This window comes from Schistocerca americana, chromosome 4 (assembly GCF_021461395.2).
Source record: "Schistocerca americana isolate TAMUIC-IGC-003095 chromosome 4, iqSchAmer2.1, whole genome shotgun sequence".
NCBI lineage: Eukaryota > Metazoa > Arthropoda > Insecta > Orthoptera > Acrididae > Schistocerca > Schistocerca americana.
The window spans coordinates 620,224,041-620,240,891 of NC_060122.1; the positions used below are offsets into that span (position 1 = coordinate 620,224,041).

The 16,851-nt window shown below is 40.9% G+C and overlaps 1 protein-coding gene across 3 annotated transcripts in view; it reads right to left on the bottom strand.

Moving 5' to 3' along the window:
* Positions 1-5,059: 5,059 nt before the first annotated feature.
* LOC124613242 (ATP-dependent DNA helicase DDX11) overlaps positions 5,060-16,851 on the bottom strand; it is a 166,510-nt gene continuing 154,718 nt past the window's right edge. For 2 of the 3 annotated variants that reach the window (XM_047141918.1, XM_047141920.1), the window contains exon 17: positions 5,062-5,316. In XM_047141918.1, coding sequence (XP_046997874.1) covers positions 5,278-5,316 — 39 coding nt within the window. In that variant the 3' untranslated portion in view covers positions 5,062-5,277. Of the gene's footprint in view, positions 5,317-16,851 lie in introns of all 3 variants that reach the window. The other variant, XM_047141919.1, reaches the window with a different exon arrangement.

The following is a 16,851-nucleotide window of genomic DNA, read 5'->3' on the forward strand; positions in this document are numbered from 1 at the left end:
GGACTGGGTGAAGCGTCGTCTCACGCGGTCTGCACGTCCAGCACGAATGCTGGTCCAACTGAGGCGCCAGGTGGAAATGGCATGGCTAACCGTTCCACAAGACTACATCCAGCATCTCTACGATCGTCTCCATGGGAGAATAGCAGCCTGCATTGCTGCGAAAGGTGGATATACACTGTACTAGTGCCGACATTGTGCATGCTCTGTTGCCTGTGTCTATGTGCCTGTGGTTCTGTCAGTGTGATCATGTGATGTATCTGACCCCAGGAATGTATCAATAAAGTTTCCCCTTCCTGGGACAATGAATTCACGGTGTTCTTATTTCAATTTCCAGGAGTGTACATCACCATAGCAGGAGATAAGACTTGCATTTATCTATAAAAGCCATAAACTAAGCAGCAATCAAATGTTCAACCTGAATGTGACACAGGCCCATTGTTTGAGAATGCATGGAAACCAAAACAGTCTTAATGAACAAATTTGTTCATTAAGTTCAGTATTTGGTTTTGATCGCTGTGATCATCAGCTGACTGGTCTGTCTTTTTAAACTTAGTAAAAGAAGCAAATAAAATTTTTACCCGTGACTGGCACTGTCACAAAATATAAAAATATGATAGAACTGCGACTGACACTCATGGCCTGCGATATACAACTGCCATTACCACACTGTACTAACGGTGGCCTTATATCAAAGGTTATGAGAGTTCATCACAGCTTTATCATCTTTTCATATTCTTTGACAATGCCAATGATGACTAAAATGTTATTGGCTTCTTTTATCAAGTTTAAAAAGATGGATCAGTCTGGCAATCATTGTAATGATCAAAACCCTTTACTGAACTGAATAAAGAAACTTACAATCAAATACTGTTTTTGTTTCCACGTATAATCAACAGTTTGTGAGTTCAAAGGTGAACAGAAACCAACAAAAGTGGTTGGTTCACAAAACATTTCCCATAATATAATTGCTTGTTTTTTGGTTACACTGAAAATATCACAGCTGTTGTTTCAGAGAAATGAAGAATAGTTAATGCTGGATGGTTACAACAATTTCTTTGCTGCAAGTCATCAATAAAATCAGGAAAACAACTGAAAACCTTGCACCACTCTTCATCACGCCAATGCTTCATGTCACACAACTCGTCAAACCATTGTTCATTTGATGGAGAACATAAAATTAGTGTCTCATTACCCTTGTCACCTGATTTATCACATAGTGACTTCTTTTTGTTCCCTTGTGTTGAATGAAAAGTGCTTGGACAGTGATTTTTGATCACCCAAGAAGCAGTTGAGCTTTCAAATACAATGTGTTTGAAGTATCATAAAAGTGGAAAAAAGTTTACAGCATGGGTTCAAAACACATGCTAAATACAGGTACAATTTAAAGGCAAATATTTCAAGAAACAATAAAATGATTCATAAAAATATTTTTTCCTTTTACAGCTTTCGTAAAAAAATTAAAGGTAGTCCTTGCATACACTAGCACCCCAGTCAGTGACAGTCGCAACCTTGTCAATATGCCAGGGATTTACTCCTAAATCGAAAAATGTTTCACAAAACGATTTCTTAACAAATTCCCAGGTTGTCCTCCCCCCCTTCCCCCTCCAGGAAGTCAGTTCTCACCAACAGTGTCCAATCATAGTAAACAAAACCATGTGCTTGTAAAGAGATGCAACTTGTTTTTAAATATTGGTCATGCCACACATCTGCTGCACATCAACAGGTAATCATACCCATGACCTAGAGAATGATGGGCATATTTTCACCAATGACCTGTGATTTACAACTGCCATTACCACACTGTGGCCTTAAATCAAAGTCCATGAGAGTTCATCACAATTTTATCATCTTTTCATATTCTTTGACAATACCAATGATGACTAAAAATTATTTGCTTCTTTTATCAGGTTTAAAAAGACAGATCAGTCTGATAATGATTGTAATGATCAAAACACTTTACTGAACTGCATAAAGAAACTTACAATCCAATACTTTTATGGTTTACACGTATGATCAACAGTGTGTGAGTTCAAAGGTGAACAGAAACCAACTACTGTGGAATGAGACAAATTGCAAATCAGCATCTATAAGCTCATGGCACAAAAGTGTGAAATCCTCCACTAATGCAAATGATGTAGACCTTTGGCCACACTTCTATGCCCCTTTTAGTTGTAACACATTTCACTGAAACTGGAATGATTCAGAATTTACACTTTGGTCTGTTCTGCAGACTTGTGCCTTCAAATGCATTTCAGTGGAACTGAAAGAGAAGATATCAGAGCACCTGCCACAGGACATGTAGCCAACATGACTTCAATCCTTATTAATCACAAATGATGATCTTTCCCACAACACTGTGATGAGCACTGTTCTTCCTATTCAGTGCATTTTCTATGGAATAAAGTTATACTTTCAAACATTTTTCAGCTCCCATTTGGGGTCCGTGATTCTGTGGCAGGCAACTGAGTGGGAGTCGGGCAATTAGTCTGTCGGGGCGTTCAAGAACAGGGTGCACTTGTACAGGAAACCACCTATAAGGCATGATGACGTTTTTACTTATGTATGTGTGGCAACTAAGCCTGCATGTGTGTTGCACTTTTTGGTTTTAAATATAAAATCTCACTCCTGTGATTGTATAATATGACTAAATCCATCAGCACTATAGTATGACATTTGTATTTTCCGTTACTAAATGCAAATACAAGTTGTGCATTCTTATTAGGAATGCCATTACATGTCTATGCATTGTTGTGTAGAGAATAATTGTCTGACAAGTGGAAGCATACAATGCAGTCTGTGTTCTTATTCCACTATCCATAGTCATTATTATTATTATTATTTCTTTACTTTCTCAGACGTTAAGTCTGGTTAAAAAATGGGACGTGACGTGGACCTTGATCAAGCGTCACTTCCTTTTAACTGTACGGTATATGTTATATTGCATTTAGGAACTTTCGAGTAATTGAACATGTATCAATAATTACGGATTTCTGTAATTGTATATATAAGTTTGGATGTAGCTGTATTGTATTGATGTACTGGTGGATATTGTGTGGTATGACTCCTGTAGTTGATAGTATAATTGGTATAATGTCAACTTTATCCTGATGCCACATGTCCTTGACTTCCTCAGCCAGTTGGATGTATTTTTCAATTTTTTCCCCTGTTTTCTTTTGTATATTTGTTGTATTGGGTATGGATATTTCGATTAGTTGTGTTAATTTCTTCTTTTTATTGGTGAGTATGATGTCAGGTTTGTTATGTGGTTTTGTTTTATCTGTTGTAATGGTTCTGTTCCAGTATAATTTGTATTCATCATTCTCCAGTACATTTTGTGGTGCATACTTGTATGTGGGAACGTGTTGTTTTATAAGTTTATGTTGTAAGGCAAGCTGTTGATGTATTATTTTTGCTACATTGTCATGTCTTCTGGGGTATTCTGTATTTGCTAGTATTGTACATCCACTTGTGATGTGATCTACTGTTTCTATTTGTTGTTTGCAAAGTCTGCATTTATCTGTTGTGGTATTGGGATCTTTAATAATATGCTTGCTGTAATATCTGGTGTTTATTGTTTGATCCTTATTGCAATCATGAATCCTTCCGTCTCACTGTATATATTGCCTTTTCTTAGCCATGTGTTGGATGCATCTTGATCGATGTGTGGCTGTGCTAGATGATACGGGTGCTTGCCATGTAGTGTTTTCTTTTTCCAATTTACTTTCTTCGTACCTGTTGATGTTACGTGATCTAAAGGGTTGTAAAGGTGGTTATGAAATTGCAGTGGTGTAGCCGATGTATTTATATGAGTGATTGCTTTGTGTATTTTGCTAGTTTCTGCTCGTTATAGAAAGAATTTTCTTAAATTTTCTACCTGTCCATAATGTAGGTTTTTTATGTCGATGAATCCCCTTCCTCCTTCCTTTCTGCTTAATGTGAATCTTTCTGTTGCTGAATGTATGTGATGTATTCTATATTTGTCATTATTATTATTATTATTATTATTAAGTTTCTATTTATAGTGGCTGGAATTTCGACTCCTGATGCCAAGTACCGACCAGTCATCCGCTCCTTATATTTTAACATAATTCATATGGATGTAAGTAACTGCGACACATACTTGGTTACTTCTTGCTTGTTTGATGGTGCCCGTTTCACATTATTGTTTTTACAACCAGGTTGCTTGATAATGCCGTGGGTGTTAAATTAACTGACTGGCAATGAAATAAAAGGCTTGTCTTGAAATTAAAAATCAGCAACCTGAGAGAGGAAAATAACGTCTATTGTGATGTTTCATGCAGCTGTGTACCCTAGCATCAACAATAATACTGAATATAGACTAGCTGCACAGCAAAGTGCCATCTATTTTTCACTGTAAATAATGTTTATTACTCCACTATTGGTCAGTTTCAAATATACAGCCATTATCAAATGGTAGGTGCAGAACACAGGCCTTATTTACATACAGACAATTAAAATAATCACAAAAGAATACAATACATCTGCTTATGCACAACTATTTGTCATGTATGTTTACAATTGCCTGTCATATCCTCATGGCCAAGTGAACTTTGATTTGTGCTCATAAATTTCCAGGAAGTTTTAAAAATTCACTGGAGTGGTACAACCATGGTCTGTTTTCATCTGAATGCATTTGTAATTAACATCTGACTTTCACAATTTCCACTTCATAATGACTAAATAGCCTGAAATGGACAATAAAGGATTTCCCTATTGTAAGAGTTGAAACAATGTTGCATTTAGTTTCCTGTTTTGATTATTGCTCTGTTGTCATGCTCATGTCATTAAGAGAATAATAACATCTTTGTTTATAACTTCGTTCCACCATCCTCCCACGACGGAACAAACTGTAATTTGACAAGAGAAGCAGTCAATACAGTACTTTGCAATTTACACTTAAGTGTCCAGCAAAGGGCTCAAAAGGGTACCATATGTTAAAAAGCTCTGGTATGTATAAAAAACACATTTATTTTTATTTTATTTTCATTTGTAAGTTGCAATATATTTATGAAAGAGAACACTTTTAAAGTTACAATATCTTTATGAAACAGTACACAAGTTACAATATATCTATGAAACAGTACATATTCGGACAGTAACAGAAGAAGAACAACGAAAGAAAATATATTTAATTAAGCCTCAAAAGAACTATATTTCAAAAGTAGATCACTTGAGATAACTCTACACCTAGTTTTCAGTCTTTTCTTTGAGTATTTTAATAAATAGGCTCTGCTTCTGACTATGGTGACACTACTGTTACAGTCTTTCAGCTTTTGCTGCTTGGGCCACGAAAAACTGTAAACATAAGAAACAGCAAATTAAAGTTTAAACATTGAACATTCTGAATGAAATTACATGAATCAGGCATCGAATATTATAATACTTTTATTGTAAGACTAAGTCATGACCAAAACTATCATGGTCAGAACTGAAATACACTCCTGGAAATGGAAAAAAGAACACATTGACACCGGTGTGTCAGACCCACCATACTTGCTCCGGACACTGCGAGAGGGCTGTACAAGCAATGATCACACGCACGGCACAGCGGACACACCAGGAACCGCGGTGTTGGCCGTCGAATGGCGCTAGCTGCGCAGCATTTGTGCACCGCCGCCGTCAGTGTCAGCCAGTTTGCCGTGGCATACGGAGCTCCATCACAGTCTTTAACACTGGTAGCATGCCGCGACAGCGTGGACGTGAACCGTATGTGCAGTTGACGGACTTTGAGCGAGGGCGTATAGTGGGCATGCGGGAGGCCGGGTGGACGTACCACCGAATTGCTCAACACGTGGGGCGTGAGGTCTCCACAGTACATCGATGTTGTCGCCAGTGGTCGGCGGAAGGTGCACGTGCCCGTCGACCTGGGACCGGACCGCAGCGATGCACGGATGCACGCCAAGACCGTAGGATCCTACGCAGTGCCGTAGGGGACCGCACCGCCACTTCCCAGCAAATTAGGGACACTGTTGCTCCTGGGGTATCGGCGAGGACCATTCGCAACCGTCTCCATGAAGCTGGGCTACGGTCCCGCACACCGTTAGGCCGTCTTCCGCTCACGCCCCAACATCGTGCAGCCCGCCTCCAGTGGTGTCGCGACAGGCGTGAATGGAGGGACGAATGGAGACGTGTCGTCTTCAGCGATGAGAGTCGCTTCTGCCTTGGTGCCAATGATGGTCGTATGCGTGTTTGGCGCCGTGCAGGTGAGCGCCACAATCAGGACTGCATACGACCGAGGCACACAGGGCCAACACCCGGCATCATGGTGTGGGGAGCGATCTCCTACACTGGCCGTACACCACTGATGATCGTCGAGGGGACACTGAATAGTGCACGGTACATCCAAACCGTCATCGAACCCATCGTTCTACCATTCCTAGACCGGCAAGGGAACTTGCTGTTCCAACAGGACAATGCACGTCCGCATGTATCCCGTGCCACCCAACGTGCTCTAGAAGGTGTAAGTCAACTACCCTGGCCAGCAAGATCTCCGGATCTGTCCCCCATTGAGCATGTTTGGGACTGGATGAAGCGTCGTCTCACGCGGTCTGCACGTCCAGCACGAACGCTGGTCCAACTGAGGCGCCAGGTGGAAATGGCATGGCAAGCCGTTCCACAGGACTACATCCAGCATCTCTACGATCGTCTCCATGGGAGAATAGCAGCCTGCATTGCTGCGAAAGGTGGATATACACTGTACTAGTGCTGACATTGTGCATGCTCTGTTGCCTGTGTCTATGTGCCTGTGGTTCTGTCAGTGTGATCATGTGATGTATCTGACCCCAGGAATGTGTCAATAAAGTTTCCCCTTCCTGGGACAATGAATTCACGGTGTTCTTATTTCAATTTCCAGGAGTGTATTATCTAAACAGTCAAAGGCACAAGAAACTTCAAATGTCATTTAGTTCTTTCATTATAAGCTTTCAGTCCTTATGTAATACACAGAGTTAAAAGAGTTGACCATGTCATGTACTCCACATTTCTTCACCTCACTGTTAGTGGCCTGGTTGCATTGAGAGAAATTGTGTCTGAGGGAAAACTTAATAAATTAAATATTCTAAATTCCTAGGTGTTTATGAGGGCCAGTCAATAATTAAACAGATAAACATATATATTTGAAAGTAACGTGTATTGCAGGGAGCTGAACCTTCTGGAAGTGCTAGTTGATAACTTTGTGAAAAGTGTTAGTCGTTTGCTCAATTAACACAGGGTGTACATAAAGTCCGGGAACACTTTCAATTATTTATTGCACAAGAACCAAACATTGTACAGATATCCTACATATGTCATTTTGAAGAGAAACCCTAAAAGGTCGTCCCCCCCCCAATGTACACCGCCACAGAGTGGTTTGGTAATTTGCCGCTAGTCAGCACTAGTCGCAAACATGGCGAGTTCAGGTGCAGAGCAAGCTTTCTGTGTGTTGGAGTTTGACAAAAACAAGTGCGCTACAGCTGTTCATTGGATGTTTAGAACGAAGTACGGTACGAAGCCACCAACAAGGAAGGCCATCTACCACTGGCACAACAAATTTGTTACAACGGGTTGCTTGCGCCTTGTCACGTTGAAAACTGTACGGGCCATTCTTCTTCGTCGAGAGCACTGCCACTGGATATTCCTACTTGGACATGTTGCAGCAATGGCTGATGCCTCAAATGCAATCGGACTCTCCATTCATCTTTCAGTAGGATGGGGCTCCACCCCATTTTCATCATGAAGTTCATGAGTACCTGAACACGGAGCTGCCGCATTGATGGATCGGCTGTACTACAGAAGGGGACAGTTGTTTCCTGAAATGGCCTCCCTGATCACCAGATTTACTCCGTGTGACCTTTTTTTTTTTGTGGGGACACATTAAAGATCTGGTGTATGTACCGCCACTACCACTTGATGTAGCAGAGCTCCGGGAGAGAATACGGGAAGCGACTGCCACAGTCAACGATGCCACGCTGGGACGGGTATGGCAAGAATTCGATTACAATACTGACGTCTGCCAGGTCGCTCATGGTCCGCATATCGAATGTTTGTAAAAAAAACTTTCAGTTTCTCTTCAAAATGCAATATGTATGACATTTGTACAATGTTTAGTTCTTATGCAATAAATAATTGAAAGTGTTCCTGGACTTCATGTACACTCTGTATTTACTTAAACATTAACGTCTAACTATAATATGGCATGTCTGCTCGGAGAAATTACTTATGAAGAATAGTATTATGTGATCCTGTTTTTACTTTCAGAAAGTATACATCCATTAGAAACATTCTCTTGGATGTTCAAACAATACAACAGTGGCTACACGCACCATGCCGGTTCTTATGTGGAGGTGGAAAATTTTAAGAGTTTCCACAAAAGCGCAACTGACAAACACCACTCCAGGACTAAGGTGGCAGTACTGACCTCAGCTCTGCAATCACTTAATCAAGAAGACCGATCTATTTCCTTACAATTGAATAAATTGGTTAAAGTGTCAAGTAAGTTCTGGCACAACTCATTCCATTGTTCAAAACAAACTGAACTGCTCTATTTCTGCAAGGTGGCTTCCCAGTGAGTTTTCCATTTATCATAAATAACAGATTTGCACTAAGCTCAAAAACTGTTTCAATATTGAAAGTGATACATTTCTGGACAGAATTTTAACTTGTGATGAAACCTGGATACATTACTTTGAGCCGAGTTGGTGGCATTAAAGCACACAATGGAAAAAACACCAAATCATGTCTGTATGACATTCACAACTCAACCATCACCTGGTTAGATTATGTTAACCATCTTTTGGAGTGTCCATGTTCAGATTTTCTGTCATTTTTCGGAAGAGCATTGCAATAACAGCCTATACTTACCAGGCCTAACAGAAACCAAAGTCAAGCCTACAATGAAGATGTTTCCTGTACAGCTACTTGTCTGTTGAATTACTGAATCACTGTTCTATATTAACACTAACCTGAACTGAAAGTCACATGTAATCCCATCTTAAATGTCTAAGCTCTGTAACCGTTGTACCGCTGATAATGGCAGATTTTGGAGATGAAAATGTCAAAATGCTATCATACTTTCCCTATTTTCACTCACCAATGACACGGCATCTTATTCTAGTGCAATTCTTCACTGAAGAGGAATATATTTGTTCAAGAGAATCACATAATACAGATATCAGGCGTCTGTTTTAGAACATCTAGAACAAAGATCTTTAAACTGACAACTGTCCTAAAGTTCATTTATTCCACTTTCAAGTTGGAGGGATGGAGAGGACCTATCTCAAACTGTGATACAGGAGGCACAGGAAGTTGATGTGGAAGAAATAGGTGGTCCAGAAGCACAGTTTGAGTTTGACAGAGCAATGATTCATCTAATATCAAGCATGGTATCTAGAATCAATTATATACCATTGGAGTTTCTGAAATCTGTAAGACATGTGCAGTCTAGAAGGTTACTTGAGTTTGTTTCAAAAATCTGCGAACTGGGTGAGTTACCATTGGGTTTCCAGAAAAAAATCATCATCAAATTAACAAAGAAGGCATGCGTGACAAATACAAAAAATACACAATAACGGAGTGAGATCTGGTGATCAGGGAGGCCATTCCAGGAAACAGCTGTCCCCTTCTGTAGCACAGCCGATCCATCAATGCGGCAGCTCCGTGTTCAGGTACTCATGAACTTCATGATGAAAATGGGGTGGAGCCCCATCCTACTGAAAGATGAACGGAGAGTCCGAATGCATTTGAGGCATCAGCCATTGCTGCAACATGTCCAAATAGGAATATCGGGATCGGTTGGTAGGACATGTACTGAGGCATCAAGGGATCACCAATTTGGTACTGGAGGGCAGCGTGGAGGGTAAAAATCGTAGAGGGAGACCAAGAGATGAATACACTAAGCAGATTCAGAAGGATGTAGGCTGCAGTAGGTACTGGGAGATGAAGAAGCTAGCACAGGATAGAGTAGCATGGAGAGCTGCATCAAACCAGTCCCAGGACTGATGACTACAACAACAACACAATAACTAGTCTGACAAATCAAGCCTCCAAACTATTGACCACAACAATATACAGAAGGACGGAAAGAAAAGTTAAAGCTGCAATAGATGGTAATGAGATTGGTTTCCACAGGTGAAAAGGTAGCAGAGAAGCAATCCTGAGATAGTGCTGGGTAATGGAAAATAGACTGAAGAATAATCAGCATATCTTCTTAGTATTTGTGGACCCATAGAAAGTTCATGGCAATGAAAATGGAATAGAATGTTCACAACCCTTAGAAAATTGGGGCTTAAGTACAGAGACTGATGTATAATTTACAACATCTACAAAAACCAAGAAGACCTAATAAAAGTGGAAGATCAAGAGAGAGAAGTTCATTTTAAGAAAAGTGTAAGACAGCTTATCACCATTGCTATTCACTTGTCTGTCAAAGAAGTAATGAAAGAAGAGAAAAAAATTTTTGTAAGCTGAATAAATGTTCAAGGGGGACATGTACTACTTCCAAGGTTTGTAGATAACATAACCCTTCTGGTCAAATGTACAGAACAATCAAAAAATTTCTTGAAAGAAGCGAACAATGTACTTAGAACATAATGCGTCTTAAGGATAAACAGAATAATACAAAGATGATGAAGAGTGGCGGAAAGGAGAATGATGATTTACCTAACATCAGACTCGGTGGTCTTTTGAAGAAGTGAAAGAACTCTCCTATCTATAAAGTGAGATTACACAAGATGGTTGAAGCAATTAAAATATCATAAGTATGAGGTGAGCAAAATGAAACTGGCTCAGAAATTATTTGTAAGACTTTGGGGAGCAAAATAACTGATGATGGTCAAAGTAGAGAGGATATAAAATGTAGACTGGCAATGGCAAGGAAAGCGTTTCTCAAGAAGAGAAATTTGTTAACATCGAGTGTAAATTTAAGTGTCAGGAAGTCGTTTCTGAAAGTATTTGTATGGAGTGTAGCCATGTATGGAAGGAAACATGGACGATAAATAGTTTAGACAAGAAGAGAATAGAAGCTTTCGAAATGTGGTGCTACAGAAGAATGCTGAATATTAGATGGGTAGATCACACAACTAATGAGGAGGTATTGAATAGAATTGGAGAGAAGAGAAATCAGTGGCACAACTTGACTAGAAGAAGGGATCGGCTGGTACGGCATATTCTGAGGCATCAAGGGATCACAAATTTAGTATTGGAGGGCAGTGTGGAGGGTAAAAATCGTAGAGGGAGACCAAGAGATGAATACACTAAACAGATTCAGAAGGATGTAGGTTGCAGTAGGTACTGGGCGATGAAGAAGCTTTCACAGGATAGAGTAGCATGGAGAGCTGCATCAAACCAGTCTCTGGACTGAAGACCACAACAACAACAACACGTAAAGTTCCATAGGACCAAATTGAGGAGCAAATCTCCAAGGTCATGGAACTTGTCACTTCATGAAATTGCAACATAAAAGTAGTACAGATAAAAATAAAATATTTATGAACCCAAAAAAAGTCAAGCCATAAGTTTAAGTAGATGCAATCAACAATATAACATAAAATAAGCTAAATTTTTCAAGGAACTCCTAGACAGAATAGAAGGAGTGAACCATGAGGAAACTCTTCAGTTTCGATTTGAAAGAGCGTGGATTACTGCTAAGATTTTTGAATTCAAGTGGTAGCTTATCAAAAATGGATGCAGCAGTATACTGCACATCTTTTTGCACAAGAGTTAAGGAAGTTGGATCCAAATGCAGGTTTGATTTCTGCCGAGTATTAATCGAGTGAAAGCTGCTTATTCTCGTGAATAAGCTAATATTCTTAACAAGAAATGACAGTAAGGAATATATATATTTAGTGGCCAATGTCAAAATACCCAGACTCGTGAACAGGGGTCGACAAGAGGTTCGTGAACTTACGCCACTTATTGCCCGAACTGCCCATTTCCGAGCCAAAAAATATCCTATGAGAATGGGCAGGGTTACACCAAAAAGTAATACCATACAACATAAGCGAATGAAAATAAGCAAAGTAGACTAATTGTCACGTTGAACAATCACTTACTTCAGATACCGTTCGAATACTAAAAATGGCAGCATTAAGTCTTTGAACAAGATCCTAAACGTGGGCTTCCTATGACAGTTTACTATCTATCTGAATATCTAGAAATTTGCACTTTTCAGTTTCACTAATCACACGCTCATTCTGTGAAATTAAAATGTCGGGTTTTGTTGAATTGTGTGTTAGAAACTGTACAAACTGAGTCTTATGGTGCTTTAGCATTAGTTTAATTTCTACAAGCCATGAACGTACGTCATGAACTGCACTGTTTGAAACCGATACAATGTTGCAGGCAACATCCTTTACTACCAAACTAGTGTCATCCACAAACAGAAATATTAGAGTTACCCGTAATACTAGAGGGCATGTTATTTACATAAATAAGGAACAGGAGTGGCCCAACACTGATCCCTGGGGCACCCCCCATTTGACCCCCCCCCCCCCTTTTTGCTGTCTGGTGTTAAAGTAAGAGGTGAACCAATTGTGAGCTACTCCCCATATTCCGTAATGGTCCAATTTCTGGAGCAATATTTCATGATCAACACAATCAAATGTCTTAGTTAAATCAAAAAATATGCCTAGCATTCAAAACCTTTGTTTAACCCATTCAATACCTCACAGAGAAAAGGGAATATAGCATTTTCAGTTGTTAAATAACTTATAAAGCCAAACTGTACATTTGATAGCAAATTATGTGATATAAAATGATCAATTATCCTTACATACACAGCCTTTTCAATAACTTTTGCAAACACTGATGGCATAGAAAAAGGTCTAAAAATGTTCACGTTATCCCTATCACCCTTTTTATAAAGTGGCTTTACTACTGAGTAATTTAATTGTTCAGGAAACTGACCATTCCTAAAGGAAAAATCACAAATATGGTTAAATACAAGGCTAACATGTGCAGCACAGTACTTTAATATTCTGCTAGACACTCCATCATATCCACAAGAGTCTTTAGCCTTCACTGATTTAATTATTGACTCAATCTCATGCTTGTCAGTATCAGAGGAGTATTTCAGACATCGATCTCGGAAAGGCATTTGCCAAGAGAGTTATACGATTCCCTGTAGACACTAAATTTTTATTTAATTCACCAGAAATGCTCAGAAAAATAATTGTTAAATACTGTACACATATCTGACTTATCAGTAACAGAAATATTTTTACTGCAAACTGACTTTATATTGTCAACCTTGTGCTGCTGACCACACACTTCCTTCACATCTGAATATGGTTTTAATTTTATCCTGTGAAGCAGCTAATCTATTTGCATACCACATACTCTTTGCCTTCCTAATAATATTTTTAAGTGCCTTACAATACTGTTTGTAATGGGCTACTGTAGTGTGATTGTAATGACTTCTAACATTTTGACATAATTCCCACTTTGTTCTACATGATATCCTAATCCCACTAGTCAGCCACCCAGGCTACCTTTTACTGCTAGTACCCCATTTAGAACATTCTAATGGAAAGTAACTCTCAAAGAGCATTAGAAGTGTGTTAGGGAAAGCATTATACTTGTCATCTATGTTAATAGCAATATAAACATCCTGCCACTCTTGTTCCTTGACAAGGTTTAAAAAAACTCTCTATTGCCGTTGAATTAACTTTCCTACCTAAATTGTAATTATATGTGACATTTGTTTGAGTACAAAAGCCTTTTAGTGTTAAAATTGGTACATCATGGTCTGAAAGGCCATTCACACTTTTACTAACAGAATGCCCATCAAGTAATGAAGAATGAATAAAAATATTGTCTATGGCTGTGCTACTGTTCCCCTGCACCCTTGTTGGAGATCATATGAATTTAGGAGAGCTACCAACATCCTTTTTCTTGCACAATCGTATACAAAATTAATATTGAAGTCAACACATATAACTAATTTCTGGTACTTCCTATGAAGTGAATCAAGAACCCTCTCAAGCTTGAGCAGAAATGCTCTGAAGTCAGAGCTAGGGGACCTATAAACAACAAAAATTAAACATTTAGTTTCACTAAATTAAACTGCCCCTGCACAATATTCAAATATCTGTTCAGTGCAGTGTCGTGATACATCTATGGACTCAAATAGAATATTATTTTTTACGTATATGTACACTCCCCCACTCTACAAGGAACTCCTTGAAAAACAGCCTGCTAATCTGTATCCTGGTAAAGGAAGCCTCTGAATTGTCAAATTATTTAAGTGGTGCTCCAATAGACCAATAAATTCAGAGTCAAAATCTATAAGCAGTTCAGTTCACTAACTTTATCTCTAATACCTCTTATATTTTGATGAAATATGCTAATTCCTTCTCTGCTTGGAAACATGACATCCTCTGCAGGTGATTCCTTAGTTAGAGGGACTTCCTTTAAGCAGGTATACCAATCTAAAAAAGGTGCAGCTCTAACACCAACTACTAAAGGAATTTTTCCCACAAACGATCCACCACTACCCACTACACTGTCACCTAAGCTGCATTAAGATGAAGCCGATCAGGACACTGAAACAGTTGCACGAAATGCACACTACTGCATTGTTAATGAAAAAGAGAAATACCATCACAGAACATGCTGGAAATTGTGATTTCAATACACTATCAGTTGCTGCCTCATGTCACACATGCATATCTCGCACACACTCTGTGCAGAGTACTTCACTGTGTTTTTTTTTTTTTTTTTTTTTTTTTTTGTGGTTTTCGGGCGCACAACTTCAATGGTCATTAGCGCCCTGACTACTCTAAGAAGGCACCGCGAGGCACAAGTTGACAACAACAACTAAAAGGGAAAACACAATAAAAGACAGACTGACAGGCATAGGATTAAAAAACATCATCAAATGTCCTTAGCGAGGTGTGTCAAATTGATAAAACAAAGAACACGAGCAGCTGCTCGTGGGTCATCCGCTAAAAGGGCATCGAAAGTAGTAGGCAGGTTAAGATCGAGGCGCAGTGTGTTAAGATCAGGACAGGACATTAAAATGTGTCTAACCGTCAGCAAGTGCCCACATGGGCAGAACGGCGCCGGCGCAGCCGTCAGCAGATGGCGATGGCTGAACCGGCAGTGTCCAATTCTTAACCTTGCTAAAACGACCTCCTCCCGCCGAGAAGGGCGTGAGGAGGACGTCCAAGCCACGGGAAGAGGTTTTAAGGCCCGAAGCTTGTTGTCGGTAAGTGCAGCCCAATCGGCATGCCACAGCGACACAACGCGCCGACAAATGACCCTGCTAAAATCGGACGAAGGGACACAACAAGAAGCTGTCCGAGGCTGGAGGACCGCAGCCTTGGCCGCGGCATCTGCAGCTTCGTTCCCAGGGATACCGACATGGCCAGGAACCCACATAAAGCTAACCGGCGTACCGACGTCCACCAGCTGCTGAAGAGAGCTTTGGATCCGGTGTACGAAAGGGTGAACCGGGTACGGATCACTGAGGCTCTGGATGGCGCTCAGGGAATCTGAGCAGATGACATAAGCAGAATGTCGGTGGCGGCAGATGTAAAGAACAGCCTGGTAGAGGGCAAAGAGCTCAGCTGTGAAGACCGAACAATGGCCATGGAGCCGGTATTGGAAACTTTGTGCCCCGACAATAAAGGAACACCCGACCCCGTCATTGGTCTTAGAGCCATCTGTATAAATGAAAGTCATGTTGTTGAACTTCGAACGAAGTTCTAAAAAACGGGAGTGGTAGACCGAACTGGGGGTGACCTCTTTTGGGAGCGAGCTGAGGTCGAGGTGAACGCGGACCTGAGCCTGGAGCCAAGGTGGCGTGCGGCTCTCGCCCACTCGAAAGGTTGCAGGGAGTGAAAAATGAAGCTGTTGAAGGAGGCGACGAAAGCGAACTCCAGGGGGTAGCAAGGCAGAGACATACAACCCGTATTGAAGGTCAAGAGAGTCGTCAAAAAAGGAACGATAAGACGGATGGTCGGGCATTGACAGTAGCCGACAGGCATACCGACAAAGCAGTATATCGCGCCGGTAGGTGAGTGGCAATTCGCCAGCGTCAGCATGAAGACTCTCTACGGGACTGGTATAAAATGCTCCGATCGCAAGTCGTAAACCCCGATGTTGTATGGAGTTGAGGCGGCGTAAGATGGATGGCCGTGCAGAGGAGTATACGAAGCTCCCATAATCCAGCTTGGAGCGGACGATCGACCGATATAGACGAAGTAGGACGGTTCGATCCGCTCCCCACGACAGACCACTGAGAACACGGAGGACATTTAAAGAACGGGTACAACGGGCGGCCAAATATGACACATGTGGAGACCAGCTAAGTTTCCTGTCAAAGGTAAGGCCTAAAAATTTGATTGTCTCCACGAGTGGGAGAGCAACGGGACCGAGTCGTAAGGACGGTGGGAGAAACTCTTTGTAGCGCCAGAAGTTAATACAGACCGTCTTCTCGGCAGAAAAACGGAAGCCATTGGCGACACTCCAGGAGTAAAGACGGTCAAGAGAACGCTGAAGACAGCGCTCCAGGACACGTGCACACTGCGCACTGCAATAGATGGTAAAATCGTCCACGAAAAGGGAGCCTGATACATCAGCTGGGAGGCAATCCATTATTGGATTGATCGCGATGGCGAAGAGAGCGACGCTCAAAACTGAGCCCTGTGGCACCCCATTCTCCTGGCGAAAGGTGTCGGACAGGACAGAACCCACACGTACCCGAAACTGTCGATCCATTAAAAAGGAATGAATAAAAAGAGGGAGGCGACCGCGAAAGCCCCATGTATGCATGGTGCGGAGAATGCCCGCCCTCCAACAGGTGTCGTAAGCCTTCTCCAAATCAAAGAACACAGCCGCGGTCGGGCGCTTCCG